General features: G+C 44.9%; 5 protein-coding genes across 6 annotated transcripts; 4 read left to right on the forward strand and 1 right to left on the reverse strand.

Moving 5' to 3' along the window:
• Positions 1-1,145: 1,145 nt before the first annotated feature.
• SARC_11202 (hypothetical protein) lies at positions 1,146-2,975 on the forward strand (the record flags this gene model as incomplete). Its single annotated transcript, XM_014294712.1, has 2 exons — positions 1,146-2,529; positions 2,626-2,975. The coding sequence occupies 2 exons, from the start codon at positions 1,146-1,148 to the stop codon at positions 2,973-2,975; spliced, it is 1,734 nt and encodes a 577-aa protein (XP_014150187.1).
• An 87-nt stretch (positions 2,976-3,062) lies between these two features.
• Positions 3,063-4,073, forward strand: SARC_11203 (hypothetical protein; the record flags this gene model as incomplete). Its single annotated transcript, XM_014294713.1, has 1 exon — positions 3,063-4,073. The coding sequence occupies one exon, from the start codon at positions 3,063-3,065 to the stop codon at positions 4,071-4,073; it is 1,011 nt and encodes a 336-aa protein (XP_014150188.1).
• Positions 4,074-4,149: 76 nt separating this feature from the next.
• Positions 4,150-5,376, forward strand: SARC_11204 (hypothetical protein; the record flags this gene model as incomplete). Its single annotated transcript, XM_014294714.1, has 1 exon — positions 4,150-5,376. One exon carries the CDS (start codon positions 4,150-4,152, stop codon positions 5,374-5,376), a length of 1,227 nt encoding a protein of 408 aa, XP_014150189.1.
• A 1,170-nt stretch (positions 5,377-6,546) lies between these two features.
• Positions 6,547-11,314, forward strand: SARC_11205. 2 transcript variants are annotated; one of them, XM_014294716.1, is made up of 8 exons: positions 6,547-6,726; positions 7,720-8,282; positions 8,645-8,803; positions 8,997-9,160; positions 9,444-9,588; positions 10,011-10,268; positions 10,542-10,687; positions 10,961-11,314. In XM_014294716.1, the coding sequence occupies exons 1-8, from the start codon at positions 6,627-6,629 to the stop codon at positions 11,241-11,243; spliced, it is 1,818 nt and encodes a 605-aa protein (XP_014150191.1). In that variant the 5' UTR covers positions 6,547-6,626; the 3' UTR covers positions 11,244-11,314. The 2 variants fall into 2 exon arrangements, with proteins under 2 accessions (XP_014150191.1, XP_014150190.1); XM_014294715.1 differs by lacking the exon at positions 6,547-6,726 and adding an exon at positions 7,468-7,530.
• Positions 11,315-11,873: 559 nt separating this feature from the next.
• On the reverse strand, positions 11,874-12,751 carry SARC_11206 (hypothetical protein; the record flags this gene model as incomplete). Its single annotated transcript, XM_014294717.1, has 3 exons — positions 11,874-11,945; positions 12,097-12,195; positions 12,689-12,751. Coding segments are annotated over 3 exons (234 nt in total), but the record flags the coding sequence as incomplete, so codon positions are not given.
• Positions 12,752-13,430: the final 679 nt, after the last annotated feature.

Raw genomic sequence — 13,430 nt, forward strand, 5'->3', positions numbered from 1 at the left:
TTATATATATATACATAGATATATATTTGTGTATTTACACATGCATATGTGTATATGATACGTATAACACATCAATGGTCACGATAACTTATTGACTATTATTCCGTTTGTGATGTCTACTATAGTGTTGCAATTGACCTGCTTATTTGTGTGCAAGTTAAAAACAATAAAACAACATCGAGAAAACCTAGGAACATAATCCTGGCCCCCTGGGTTATTACAGAGCAAGCACAGGAACAAGGATCTTGATGAGACCGAGCGAATTGAAATGGTTGCAGTATGAGTGATAAAGCTGATAGTTTTTAAAAAACGAGAGCAAACTGCTTGGAACACGAAGGTTACGGCTCGTACTTGAACTTTCAGACTTCAGTATTCAGAAGTTCAGAGGCTCGTCCTGTCGAGAGGTGCTCAGATTGAAATAAGATGACGTGTACGTGACGTAATAGATCTACTCTCGGAATGTTGTGAATATAGATTTACCAGATGCGTCACTGCAGTTCCGTTGTCAGCAGAGCAGAGCCATCAGGCCCAAAAACACGATTTTATGGACCGCTGCCCTAGGTCATGGACGGCAGAGTCTCGGCTATGGTTTATGGTGACCGTAAATTCGTAATCCGTTTGAGGGCGGACGTATTTCCATTCATTTTTTGAAAAAGGTTTGGCAACTATGAAACATTAAAAAAATAAATGTAGTTCTCCCGAGGCTCATGGCAGTCTGACTCGCGAGGAGCTCGCTTTATATAGTATTTTGAAAAGAATGTCAGGGCAGCCTGCAGTCCAGCGCTGCAGTAGACAACAGCCAGATATGTGTACAGATGAGACTTGTTAATACAATAGATAACCCAGCGGCGCCAGCAAAATAGATACTACAGGCCCCAGCAGAGATCGTTCTGCAAAAACTTCCCGTGACGATTGGAAAGATAATTTTTTTTGTATACATAAAATACACAAGTAGTAGTTAAATAGCGATAGTCACTCGAGTGAGCCGTTTTAAAAAGTTTTCATTATCATATGAATAGAAACTAGCTCAGCTACTAAAATTCTAGTGTATGCATGTTGCGTAATAACGTGCTGTGCTACGACCAGAGAGGGAGTACAGACAGTGCAGATAGTATATACAAGCAGTACAAAGCTGTGCACGCACGATGTACAACACAACTAGTAGAGCACCGATTGATGAGCTATCCAAGAACAGTGACGTAGAAGAAAAAACTGACACAGTTGAAGATGTTGCAGGCATAGATACAGAGCCAATCGCTAGCAAAGATTTAGGGCGGATAGCAATAATTGGCAAGGGGCCGTACGGTGTGGCCATGATCGATGCGTTACTCCGAACTGGCCACGATGTATTATTGGGCGTGCGCACCCCAGCAGGCAGTGGGTCTGTGGGATCAGTGGAGTTGTTCCACCCGGACTATGCTATTCACCATCATTTGCAGAAGGATGTCGCGAGACAGCGCATTCGAACTGTTCCCGATGCGATCTCTCAGGCGGATGTGGTGGTGGTGTGCATCCCGTGTACATCGCACACACGATTCGTCAAAGAGAATGCAGCCATACTGCGCCGAAGAGGGGCGGAGAAGTTGAATAGCGGGGGCACAGGCATTGTGATGATCGATATCAGGAACACGCGCCAGCACGATCAGGACTCAAGTGTGGCCGAGCAATTGCAGGCGGCCCTGATGGCCGAGTGCCTAACGAGCAGAATTTCGCACTCGTATGTGAGTCTTGTAAAAGCGTTCAACACTGTCTCGGAATTGCCCCAAAAAGACATGTTACGTAGTGAAGACGCCGTGCCCGTGTGTGGCAACGACATCACAGCCAAAAACACGGCGATGAATCTGGGTAGTGGGATTGGCTTGAGGCCATTCGACATTGGAAACCTCGACAACGCACGCCAGATGGAGGCCAATGGATACAGCAACTGGTCCAAATGGGGTAGGGCGGCGATCGCGATATTCATCATCTTGACTTTCTTTTTAGTGTACTGTACGCTGTGGTATATGGTGTTCGATTCGCCTATTCCCAATGCGCCTGTGTACACCTGGGACCAGCCTGCGCTCGTCATAAACAAGGCCTGTTCGAACACTGCCCTAACGCTTCTGGCGGTGACTTATCTACCCGGAAAACTGGCCCATATTCACCAAATAATCCGCAAGGACTGTAATAAAATGTTACCGTTTTATCTACCATCCTGGCTCCAGATTCGCAACCAACTCGGAATCACGGCTGGTTGGTTCATGGTGGTACACACAGCCCTCACGATGGCACTCACTACTCCCAACATCAGCGAACAACAAAGTTTCAGCCAACTTAAGAATCTTCTAGCACAAATCACACTACTTATCGGTGTGGTCGCTGCGTGTTTGTGGCTGCCTGTCACGCTCTCTCCGGTCCCCGCCATTCGCCAGGGCCTATCTGTGCGCAAGTGGAAGTTTTTGCACAATACTATTGCGCACACTGCCCTCGTCGTAGCTGGTGCTCATGGGATGATGTTCTGGTTGGCAATGTATGTGTGCCCGGTCGATGGTGAGTGCTTGTACTTAGTCCCATTACTCTCCTCATATCCTGCTAGCATGCCGCAGCCTTCATCTATTTCATCCATTATTGCCATATATGTGGTAGTACTACACTTGATTCTGACTATCGGCCGAGTTAAGCGAGTACATGGAGACAGGAGCGGAAAGGTGAGTAAAGAGATAATTACTAAATCCATGGCTAAGATGCGTGGCAAAACCGATTCCAAATGGCATAAGGAAATGGCACAGGGGTTGGTTGCCTTAGCCTTCGCGTATTCCGGAGAAGATGGCGGGCTCAACCATAGGGAATTCATCACTGCATTTTCAGATCTACCCGCAGTGTACGTAAACCGCCTATTCCAAGCGCTAGATATCGATGAATCAGGATGGGTTGGTATGGAGACCATGCTTCCCATCTTCTTGAACGATCATCCCGTGTTGAGCTTCTATGAATAAACGGGACCCAAAGAGTCAAAAACTATCCGACACTTATTGCACAGACTCCCCAGGAGCGCCGGCACCTCTCTGAAGGTGTGGCTGCAGATGCTGGAGACAAAAAAGCTAACAGACCTGTTAGAAGAGGCCTTGTGTCCCATGAATCGGAGCTTGAAGAAAAAGCACATCAAACGCAGAGAGCGGGTAATATCCGCGAACGAAATAGCCGTACGCGCCATGTGTGTGCAATTCATAAAGTTCTCAAGTAGAGATGCGTGCCTTCATATAGACGAGTTCTACAGCGCCTTCAAAGAGTTGGACCGAGATCACGCTCGTGTGCTATTCGACAAGGTGTTTGACATGAATAAGGATGGCGTTATCTCCTTCTCAGAGTTCAAAACGACCGTAAACGATCTACTGTCGCTCGACCGTACAGCCAGATCAGAGCTGATGTTCGATATGGTGGACAGTGACAAGTCTGGCACCATCGAGTACGCCGAGCTTCTAGCACTTTTGCACAACGGCCGCGCGTCGAGCAAAGTGGTACTCTCCGATTCTGATGCACGCAGTCTCGTGGACAACTTCATTACGAGTGCCATTTCACGCAAATCCTCTACCCTGGACTATGAACAGGTGCACATCCCACGAGCAGATTTCGTGCACTGGATGCAACGCACGGATACAGACAGACTACTCGACCTGTCTGCTACCGTGTTATCCTGGATGAAGTCAGAAAGCAAGAATAGCTACTCCACGAAGTCGCACACGTACTGGCTTCGCAATCATCAGCGCGAAGTCGGTGGCGCTTTTGTGTGGCTGGCAGCCACTGTGATCATCTCGGTCTACGCGTTCCACACTTACTACAATCAAGTTCCGTACATATCGTTTGGTCTGGCGAAGCTGGGAGCCTGGAATATAATGATGAACACTTGCTTTCTGTATCTTCTTCTGATGAGGAATGTGCTGAGTTGGGCGAGGCAAATGTGGATCTTCCATATCTTCAACACACATAACCATGTCGCCGACCACGTTTTCATTGGCAAGATGATTGGAATATACTCTATACTCCACATTGTGGCACAAAATCGATTATATCAAAATGCCTGGCTTGTGGGATAACAAATGGAAAACTTTTGGACTCATCCTCGGTGCAGCTTTCATCACAGGAGTATTCCTGACCGTTTTGTTCGTACTGATGTATTTACCGGCGCTCGCTAGAACCGGAGACGTTCCGAAATTCATGAAGCCTATGATCGCTAAGATGGACCTATTCCGCACCTTCTATGTAACGCATCGCCTGTATTACTTCTGGTTCTCTATACTCCTTATTCATTCACCAAATTTCTGGAAGTTCCGGGCTGTACCTGGCACCATCTGGTTCCTATCTAAGTTCCTCCACTTTGTGCAATTCCGCTTGCTATCCGGCGCGACTGAATTCGGCGCCAGGCTCGAGGCTCTACCGGACAAGGTAACCAAGGTAACCATACCATACAAGGCCGCTCACAGCAAGCTCACGGCTGGTAGCTACGTACGCATCATGCTGCCGGATATTGCTGTGCACGAATTTCACCCCTTCTCTGTAGCCAGCTCCGGTACTCGTGAAGAGCTTGTATTGTACTGTAAGGCGGTCGGACCATGGACGAAGAAGCTCTTGTCTCTCGCCCAGGAGCGCCAGTACACAGGTGTACTACCGTCCGACTTTGCGGTATATTTACCCATGCCACCATTGGCGGCTACCGGTATATCAGGGGGAGGCAAACCTAACTACAACCAGAGCGTTAGTGTCGGCAATCAGGATTCGTGCAGAAACCTGGGTGGCGCCTTGACGTCTGATGTGAATATGTCCCCGAGCCTGCGGAAGTGTGTGGTGGTGGGCCCATTCGGAGCGCCTGCTGCGAGTATGTTCCATGTGAAGCGTGCGGTGGTAATGGCCGGTGGGATTGGTGTCACACCCTTTGCGGCACTGTTGGATACCCTGCTGGATATATCAGAGCATCCCGAGAAGAAACCAAGAAACTTTGCACTAGAACGTGTACACTTTGTGTGGACCGTTCGTAACATGGAATCACTCTCCTGGATCGAAGACCTCATCAACCAGGTCGAGCTGCGACGTGCTAAGGATACGGAGCTAAGACAGATGCTGCAGCTGCACATATACGTGACGTCCAAGAAATCAGCCGAGAACATTGGGGCTCAATTCTTGCAGCTTTTGCGTATGGGCGAGGATGGCTACGACGCTATCTCGGGGTTGAGGCATGCAGTAGAGTTTGGACGGCCCGATATAGATGGGTTGCTCGGCGAAATTGGTTCTGAGAGCAAGCACATGCCTACTGTGTTTTTCTGTGGGCCTCCTTTCCTGGGGAAGACTATTGGGAAGGTGGCAGCTAAATACAAAATGAGGTTTGCCGAAGAGCACTTCTAAGTTTAGTAAGTGTATAATGAAGAGTTTTAATAGCCGATACGTACCCTTTGCTAACAAAACGTGCAATACGATCCTTTCTTGCTAACAATGCAAGTAACACAGTTCTTACTGACAAGGTAAGCATGCACTGTAGATAGTAACATAATAAGATAGAATTAATAAAAGTGAGAACACACAAAAGCAATTGAACATGTTCATCCGGTCTTGCTTAATCAACTGCAAGTATCTATAATTAGCTCAGAGTGCTGCTATCATAACATACAGTATCTATAATACCAATACATAGCTCAGAGTGCTGCTATCATAACATACAGTATCTATAGTACCAACAACATACTTACACGTAGGGATCTTATCAAGTAGTATAGATCGAAATAATCAAAATCTATCCTGTGTACACAAGCCAATACCCTCTGTTTGGTCGACTGTGCGCCATGTGTTATACCACCGTATTTAATTTTTGTATTGTTAGTAGCGTACGTGTGGAATCAAGAAACACCTTTGTACACCCACTTGAGCATCCAACTACGTCTCACGAAAGCAGTGGCTATTGGTTACCTGTAGACAACATGTCCTACAATACGTACAAGACGCAATTGTATATTGAACAATCCTGGTGTCTGCGTAGCACTACCATCATACTTAGATTAGCCTTGAAGGTATTGCCGTGATTGATGACTCGTATCCAGCTTGTGCTTATCAGCACAGTCAGCTTGCAGATCGCCATAGTTCGGTATATGATCTTTTTGGCTATGTGTTAATGAAATGCGTACAGGTGAAATAAAGATATGTGTACATATTGTAATGTGGGAATGTGTGCCGTATTCACTCGCTCTAATCTTCGACAAGTCGTCATCCCATAAGAACGCCAATCTGTTCCTTCTATGAAATGCGCACATACCGATATACATCTGTCGTACGAAAAGATCACAAGTAGACGACCATAGCACGCTGACAGACATATTTAAATTGAGTCATTTATTACGTTCAACGTTTTTTACTGCAGGATAGGTGCATTCTATTATAGTAAAAACGTAATCATCATGCAAACACCTAGATTCGACACAACTTCCAAGAGTAAATAAACAGATGAATGACTATATATGTAAATGTATTTTAGCGGGAGATATCAACGATAATAAAAAATAATATTTTTTTGTTTGTATCTAACGTTGATGTATATGACTTTGAGTTCCAGGCCATACCATTGTTGTTTTCTGTGTGCAAAATCTGAGCTGGAATAACGAGCAATGACCGAAGAAATGTCTAATCCCGTCGAGGCATGGCTGTCGCAATTCGAACTGGCCATTGAACATAAGAATATAGACGATTTGATTCAGTTATTCGCAGGTATGTGGTTTTACATACTCAAAAATGCTCGACTCGCTGAACAACAATCACATCTTTAGCGGTGTCTGGGACGTTATCGCGAAATAGAGATTACTGTGAAACGCAATAGTTGCGAGTTCAGTTGGATACCATGATCAAGGAGTGGGGGCTAAAATCCTCCCAGGTGTGATTGATTAGGTTGTTTCATGCGTATAGTGTGTTCAAATGGCTAGTCAAGAATGCCTACAAACTGGATAAAGATATCATTCATGCAAAGCATTATGCGCACATGACTTAGCTTCGCTGATCGAGGAATCTGAGCGTGTCGTCTCATCTCTTTTGTCGGGGCCCTATCTTTATACTTGCCAGCTTCTATCAGTACACTCCCTTCGCTTTGACTTTACGTTTCATTGTTTGCTAGTTGTTTTTTCTGCATGCAGTCGAACATATTTCGAGCGCAGCTTCTATGCTGCCCAGCCATGCTTTGTACACACTTATTTATATATGAGTTAAGTATTCAGTCACTTAGCAAGATGGTTCTCATGAATCATAGTTTAAGAATCAACGGCGGCTCGAGCATTATGGATTCGATAGCAATATCAAGAGTGAGCAGGGGCATACAAATTTACTTTCATAAGTCTAGCAGACGGAGGAGAACATGCACCGGTGGGACAGCACACGGAAAATAGCGATCCGTATGCAACACGTTTATTGTCTTCGTCAATACGCTTATAACAGTTAGTAGATAAAGAAAATGCGCTTTTGGTACAAAGGTCGACTACCGGGCCGGTACTAAGCGGAGCTTGTCGCTTCACCAATTTACCGGTATATATCCAGTTCAACTGTGACTTGTATTGGAGCTATTTTAATAGCCTTTCTTAAAGTAAAGTTGCTATTGTTTACGACTTACAAAGCCAAAAGTCACAATTAACGACCAACTAAGAATGTGGTCTTGGAATGGAGATACAAGTTAGTTCATTTTAACAATTCTCACAATTTGGGCTTTAAATTCAGAGGAGTGCTACTGGCGCGACCTCGTGTCGTTCACATGGAATATCAAAACGATGGAAGGAAGAGATGCAATACAAGAAATGCTAACCAGCACACTCGCTCATATTCAACCTACGAACTGGAGTGTGGACGGAGACGTTACACCTGCTGCAGACGGCAGCGGTATGCTGGAGGCATTGTTGACTTATAATACATGTGTGGCACGTGGTCGTGCGCACGTGCGTATCAATGAGCACGGGAAGTGCTTCACACTGCTAACGAGTATAACAGAGCTGATTGGTCACGAGGAACTGGCGGGAATATCTCGGCCCAAAGGTGTGGAGCATGGAGTGGTGATGAACCGGTCGAGCTGGCTGGAAGAGAAGGAGAAAGAATTACGGGAACTTGGGGGATCTGATGATAAACAACCGTACTGTGTGATCATTGGCGGAGGCCAAGCGGGCATTATGCTGGGAGCTAGACTGAAGCGCATGGGTGTACCGACTATTATTGTGGAGAAGCGAGAGAAAGCCGGAGATAGCTGGCGACATCGGTACAAGTCGCTCTGCTTGCACGATCCAGTGCAGGTGAGTTGTTACGCGTGTTGCGCTATGGTTAGTGATATCAGATTTTGCATTTTCATGTGGATATCTAAATTGCCTTTGAAAATTTGAATTCTCAGCATGTCAGCTTTAAAACACCTTTTGGCTTGCATCATAGTCATGCCTAGAGAGTGAGTTGAAGATCTCACAGACAAACATGGGCCATGTGAGGCGCTTTGTGAGTGCATTTTCAACGATTACTGTGCTAGGTATATGAACATATGTGGAATCGTCTCTTGCATCACGTTGTCGTCACCTGTCGTACAAAACTTAAGAATACTTATAGCATATTTGCAATGGTTCTGCATCGTTTTGATCACACTTCGGCGACATTTCGTTCATCACAGTACTGCCACTTGCCGTATATAATGTTCCCGGATTTCTGGCCACTGTATACACCGAAGGATAAGATGGGAGATTGGCTGGAAATGTATACAAAACTTCTTGACCTAAATTTCTGGGGCAACACCGCCTGTACAAAAGCTGTGTACGACAGCAATGCAAAGGTAGGTATTTTTTTCTCCTTTGAGGTCCGCACTGAAGCTTTTGACTATCGAGCGTATCCGCGGTAAGGTTACAGTAAACAGACGGTTAAGTTGGCATAGGTTTTAAGTATCACCGCCAGAATGCGCATACAAATTTACCCGCACACACAATATCCCGATGTCGACATGGATTCCGTCCTGTCTCATATAATAGGAGTGGACAGTTAACGTGACAAGAGACGGTACAAATTTGCACGTGCTACGCCCCAAACACGTGATCATGGCGACTGGCATGTCCGGACTGCCAAACGTCCCGGATTTCCCTGGAGCGGATGAGTTCAAGGGCGAGATACATCACTCGAGTGCACATGGACACAGGTGCGCAAAAATCTAAAGTGTTGTCTCTCTGCCTGTTTGGACCACCATGTGGGTATATGTTGCTAACAATAGGGAGACGCTGAATCGAATTAACACGTTAACATGTCATGCCGTGGGTTTCTTAATGCGTAGCTACGCCTAGTATGTTCTCATCTCTTATATCACGAACAGTCTCGACAAAGATTGACATCCCTCACGCGCTATGCAATAACGGATCCTTTCCCAACCATTTTGCTTGAAGTACGTGATTCTTATCTACTGTGACTATGATCGCAATTTATAGTGAAGGATACAGGGGCAAGTCATGTGTCGTGCTCGGCTCAAACAACTCTGCGCACGACATATGCGCCGCGTTGTATGAGAGTGGTGCAGGGAGTGTGACCATGGTGCAGAGATCTTCAACACTGGTGGCCAAGATAGACACACAGGTTTGTATAGCTAAATATACGATATGTTATATCGATACTTCCGTAGCTTCTTTAGAAATGAACCAATAGATAGTTCACCTTAGAACTAGATCTTAAAGCATCTAGATGATCTGTGGCGAAACAGGTTCATACACCATTGTATACGTCCTGGATACTAGAGATAAGTCCTTGTACGGCAAATTATTTACGCTAATTTTGCAAGGTATGACGCTCTCGTACAGTTATTTCAGCTGGAAGTTATGGAATGTTGTGCTTACTTACTATATACATCTGTATTACAATTATCTGGTGCGACGCGGTTTTGATCGTTGTACTAAAACAATTAGTAGTATAAGTCTTATCTCGATTCACCTGCGGCCTACCTGAATGTCGCTCCAGCACATTTCACATTTATATTTTCATTTCTGCTTTATAATTACCAGCGGTCGCTCTGTTTAGATCCGCTATACTCGGAACAGGCTGTAGCTAGTGGCATTGACCACAACAAGGCCGACATTTTACTAGCATCAATGCCATACAAAGTCCTTACGAAGGTACAAGCCGGCGTTGCGGAAGAGATGTCGCGGAGAGATGCCGAGTTTTACAAACAGTTGGTGAATACCGGGTTTCTTTTGGACATGGGCTGTGATGGCACTGGTTTGTTCATGAAGTATCTTCGCCGAGGATCGGGCTATTATATTGTACGTATCTCCTTGCTTCTTGCTTTTGTTTGCTGCACGGTCTATTGTTTGCCATTGTTGTCAGAGCAAAGTGCAATATTTGAAGCGATATGCGTGTGATAATCTTGTTTTCTCCAATAAGAACTCTTTCGATTGTTTGTATATATATACAGCTGAGGCAAACTTCAAACAGTGCTAATTTATACAAATCGTCAATCGACACCATTGTATCTAGTAACTGTCAAAGTACCCAATCACTTGCTAGATACTAAACACTTTTTTTATTCATTACAGGATGTTGGAGCATCAGAGTTAGTCATCGATGGGCGGGTAAAACTATGTAACAACGTGACAATCGATCGCATTCATGAAAATTCAGTCGTGCTGACAGACGGGAGTGAACTCCCCGCGGACTTGATCGTATACGCCACTGGCTACAAGTAAGGCTCGATTGTGATGTTCTGTGTGCATCTATGCTCAACTTGAGATGATAGTTCCCCTGCCATTTGGAGATATCCAATTCACTCAGTGGAAGTGGTGTTATGTAAGAACCCCTGGAGCCGCGTGAATCCCTGCTTTGCAGCTGTTGTGTAACTGTTAGATATTGAACCTTTCGATTTTGCTACCATGCCATCATCTACACAGTGTTTTAGACTGCGGTATCTCGCCATCCATACTTAATTTCTAATATGAAATTTACATATGATTTCCAGGTCTATGAATGGATTCGCTGCCAAGATTATAAGCCCAGAGGTGGCTGATCGAGTAGGGAAGGTTTGGGGCTTAGGCTCTGGTACCAAGAAGGATCCTGGTCCCTGGGAAGGTGAACTGAGGAATATGTGGAAGCCAACACAACAAGAAGCACTATGGTTTACCGGCGGCAACCTGCACCAAAGCAGACACTACTCAATGTTCCTGGCCCTGCAATTGAAAGCGAGGTACGAAGGCCTTGCAACGCCTGTTTACGGGTTACAGGAAGTACACCATCTGTCCTAGGATGCCTCACCACGGCGGAGACAAAGTAGTTTTAATCAATAAATTGCAAGTATTGAATATCGTTCAATCAACCTGAAACGCTATCGGGTCCGAGATTTGTTCAATACTTTCGAGTGGGGTGTATAGCTGAGTTTCGCACATGCTGTTTGGGACACGAGTGCATGCTGTTTGGGACACGAGTGTATGCTGTTTGGGGACGCGAGTGCATGCTGTTTGGGACGCGAGTGCATGCTGTTTGGGACACGAGTGCATGCTGTTTGGGACACGAGTGCATGCTGTTTGGGACACGAGTGCATACTGTTTGGGACGCGTACAGTTCAACTTCAACGTCGTTAAGTGCTTACATCACGACGAGGGAGCGAAATCTTTTGCCATGAAGCGGCCAGGTGTGGCAATATTTCGGCGGTAGTATACGCGACAATTAATTGGGCGGAGAGGTGTAACGCACATATATACACAAAGCTCACGCATTTTTAGCGCAACTGGCGAGAACTGTTCTCATCTCGAAGATGCAGAAACGTCAATGGTTAGGACAATGGATTGAAGCCACTAAAAAACCACTGAGCAACAAAAGATAATGCGACGCATTTACTAGTTTATTTAAATGATACTAATTCTCTACTCATGTGTCTACTCGTCCCCTTCAGCATCTGCCACTTGCCTTAGCACGTTGTCAACCTCAGTTTTCATGCCACGAAGTTGCTGCACAGAATATCAACAATTACAATCTTCAGTTAAAGTAATAAAAAAAGGTCGAGAAATCAAGAAGAGATGAAATATAGGCATAGTGCGCATCACTGCGGATAAACAACAACACGCTTATAAACGTGACGGTTGTCTCCAGCAGACATACATCTTTCAAGGTGGCTACTTGCTTCATTGAATCATCTTTTTCTGCCTTGAGTTTGGCGATTGACTTCTTGACCGAGTCCAGTTTCAAGCGGTTCTCTTCCTGCAGAATTGAGAAAAGTGAAAGGAGAATGTTCGAAAACCTATGAACTAACTGTAAAAAATTATGATGTCTCCGGAAGGCTTGTCAAAAAACCCCCCCACAAAATCCCTGTTTGAAATCAAACAATATAAACTCAATAAACAAACAATACTGTGCACAGCTCGAGTTTCTAGTGTTTCGTTTCTTGCTTATTACAATTTCTATGTCTTGTTCTACAATTCGCTCTTCTAGCCGCAGCTTTTCATCGTCGTCCATCTACAGGTTTAGATGCAAAGAAGGGCGGTGAACATTGAGTATTCGATCCTTATATCGCGATAATACACATATTGTCCAATCCAACGAACAACGGTAGTCACCTCACATAGGGGGTATAGGATAGAAGCAACATTGTTGTTGCAGACCCTCGATACACGAAGAGGTGATGTTGTTTCTAGTAGGCATGTACACGATGTCGGACATAGCATTCAAATCGCATATTCGGTTGGCAACATACCTCACCGATATCCTCTAGCCGCTCTAGAGCCTCGTCTCTCTCCGCCTGCAGCGAGTCGCGCTCCTACAAGGTTAGTGCAATGACAAGCCCAGCATCAGTGATAGTAGGTGGTCGACTCTTGTATATTAAACGGCCTGCTGTAGGTGGTTGGCAATACATATATCAACGCAAATACGGCTTGCCTCTATTAATTCGTTGACTTTATTCTCAAATCCGTCCCTCTCCGACTTGTACTTATTGGCAGCGTTCTGAGCGTCCGCCATGTGCCCCTCATACTCATCCTATCGTCAACGACAAGATATAGATGAAGAAATAGATGTTGAGACAGATCATCTGTAAATCAAAACTACCACAGCAGGATTCAGTACCAACACATCTGTTCTATAGGTAGAGCTAGAGAAGAATCGCATTCAATAACAAAGTAGATAATCTCAATACCGCATGATTCATAGTAAGAGCATTTGGTGCAGTATGGCGAATCTGGGTAGGTTACTGTGTTGCTGCATTAGTATTTAGGTCAGACTACATAGGTAAACCGAATCATAGTGAGACACATGCTTGAAATTTTTATATGTCAGAATGTTTCTCCGCTAGAAACGATGCCTAACGTACAGCCTTAACTTTTCGAAGGATATTGCACGGCATTCAAATGACAAACGGGAGTATATATATATATACATACATAGATATATATACATATACATACATACATACATCCATACACACATCCATACATACATAC

Source organism: Sphaeroforma arctica (assembly GCF_001186125.1).
Source record: "Sphaeroforma arctica JP610 unplaced genomic scaffold supercont1.1570, whole genome shotgun sequence".
Classification (NCBI taxonomy): domain Eukaryota; class Ichthyosporea; order Ichthyophonida; genus Sphaeroforma; species Sphaeroforma arctica.

Excerpts from the sequence above, each read along its gene's own strand:
- SARC_11205 (XM_014294716.1), top strand. The coding sequence starts at position 6,627 with ATGACCGAAGAAATGTCTAATCCCGTCGAGGCATGGCTGTCGCAATTC. Across the intron at positions 9,161-9,443 it reads TCGAGTGCACATGGACACAG|TGAAGGATACAGGGGCAAGT; the intron begins GTGCGCAAAAAT and ends CGCAATTTATAG. Across the intron at positions 9,589-10,010 it reads TGGCCAAGATAGACACACAG|CGGTCGCTCTGTTTAGATCC; the intron begins GTTTGTATAGCT and ends TATAATTACCAG.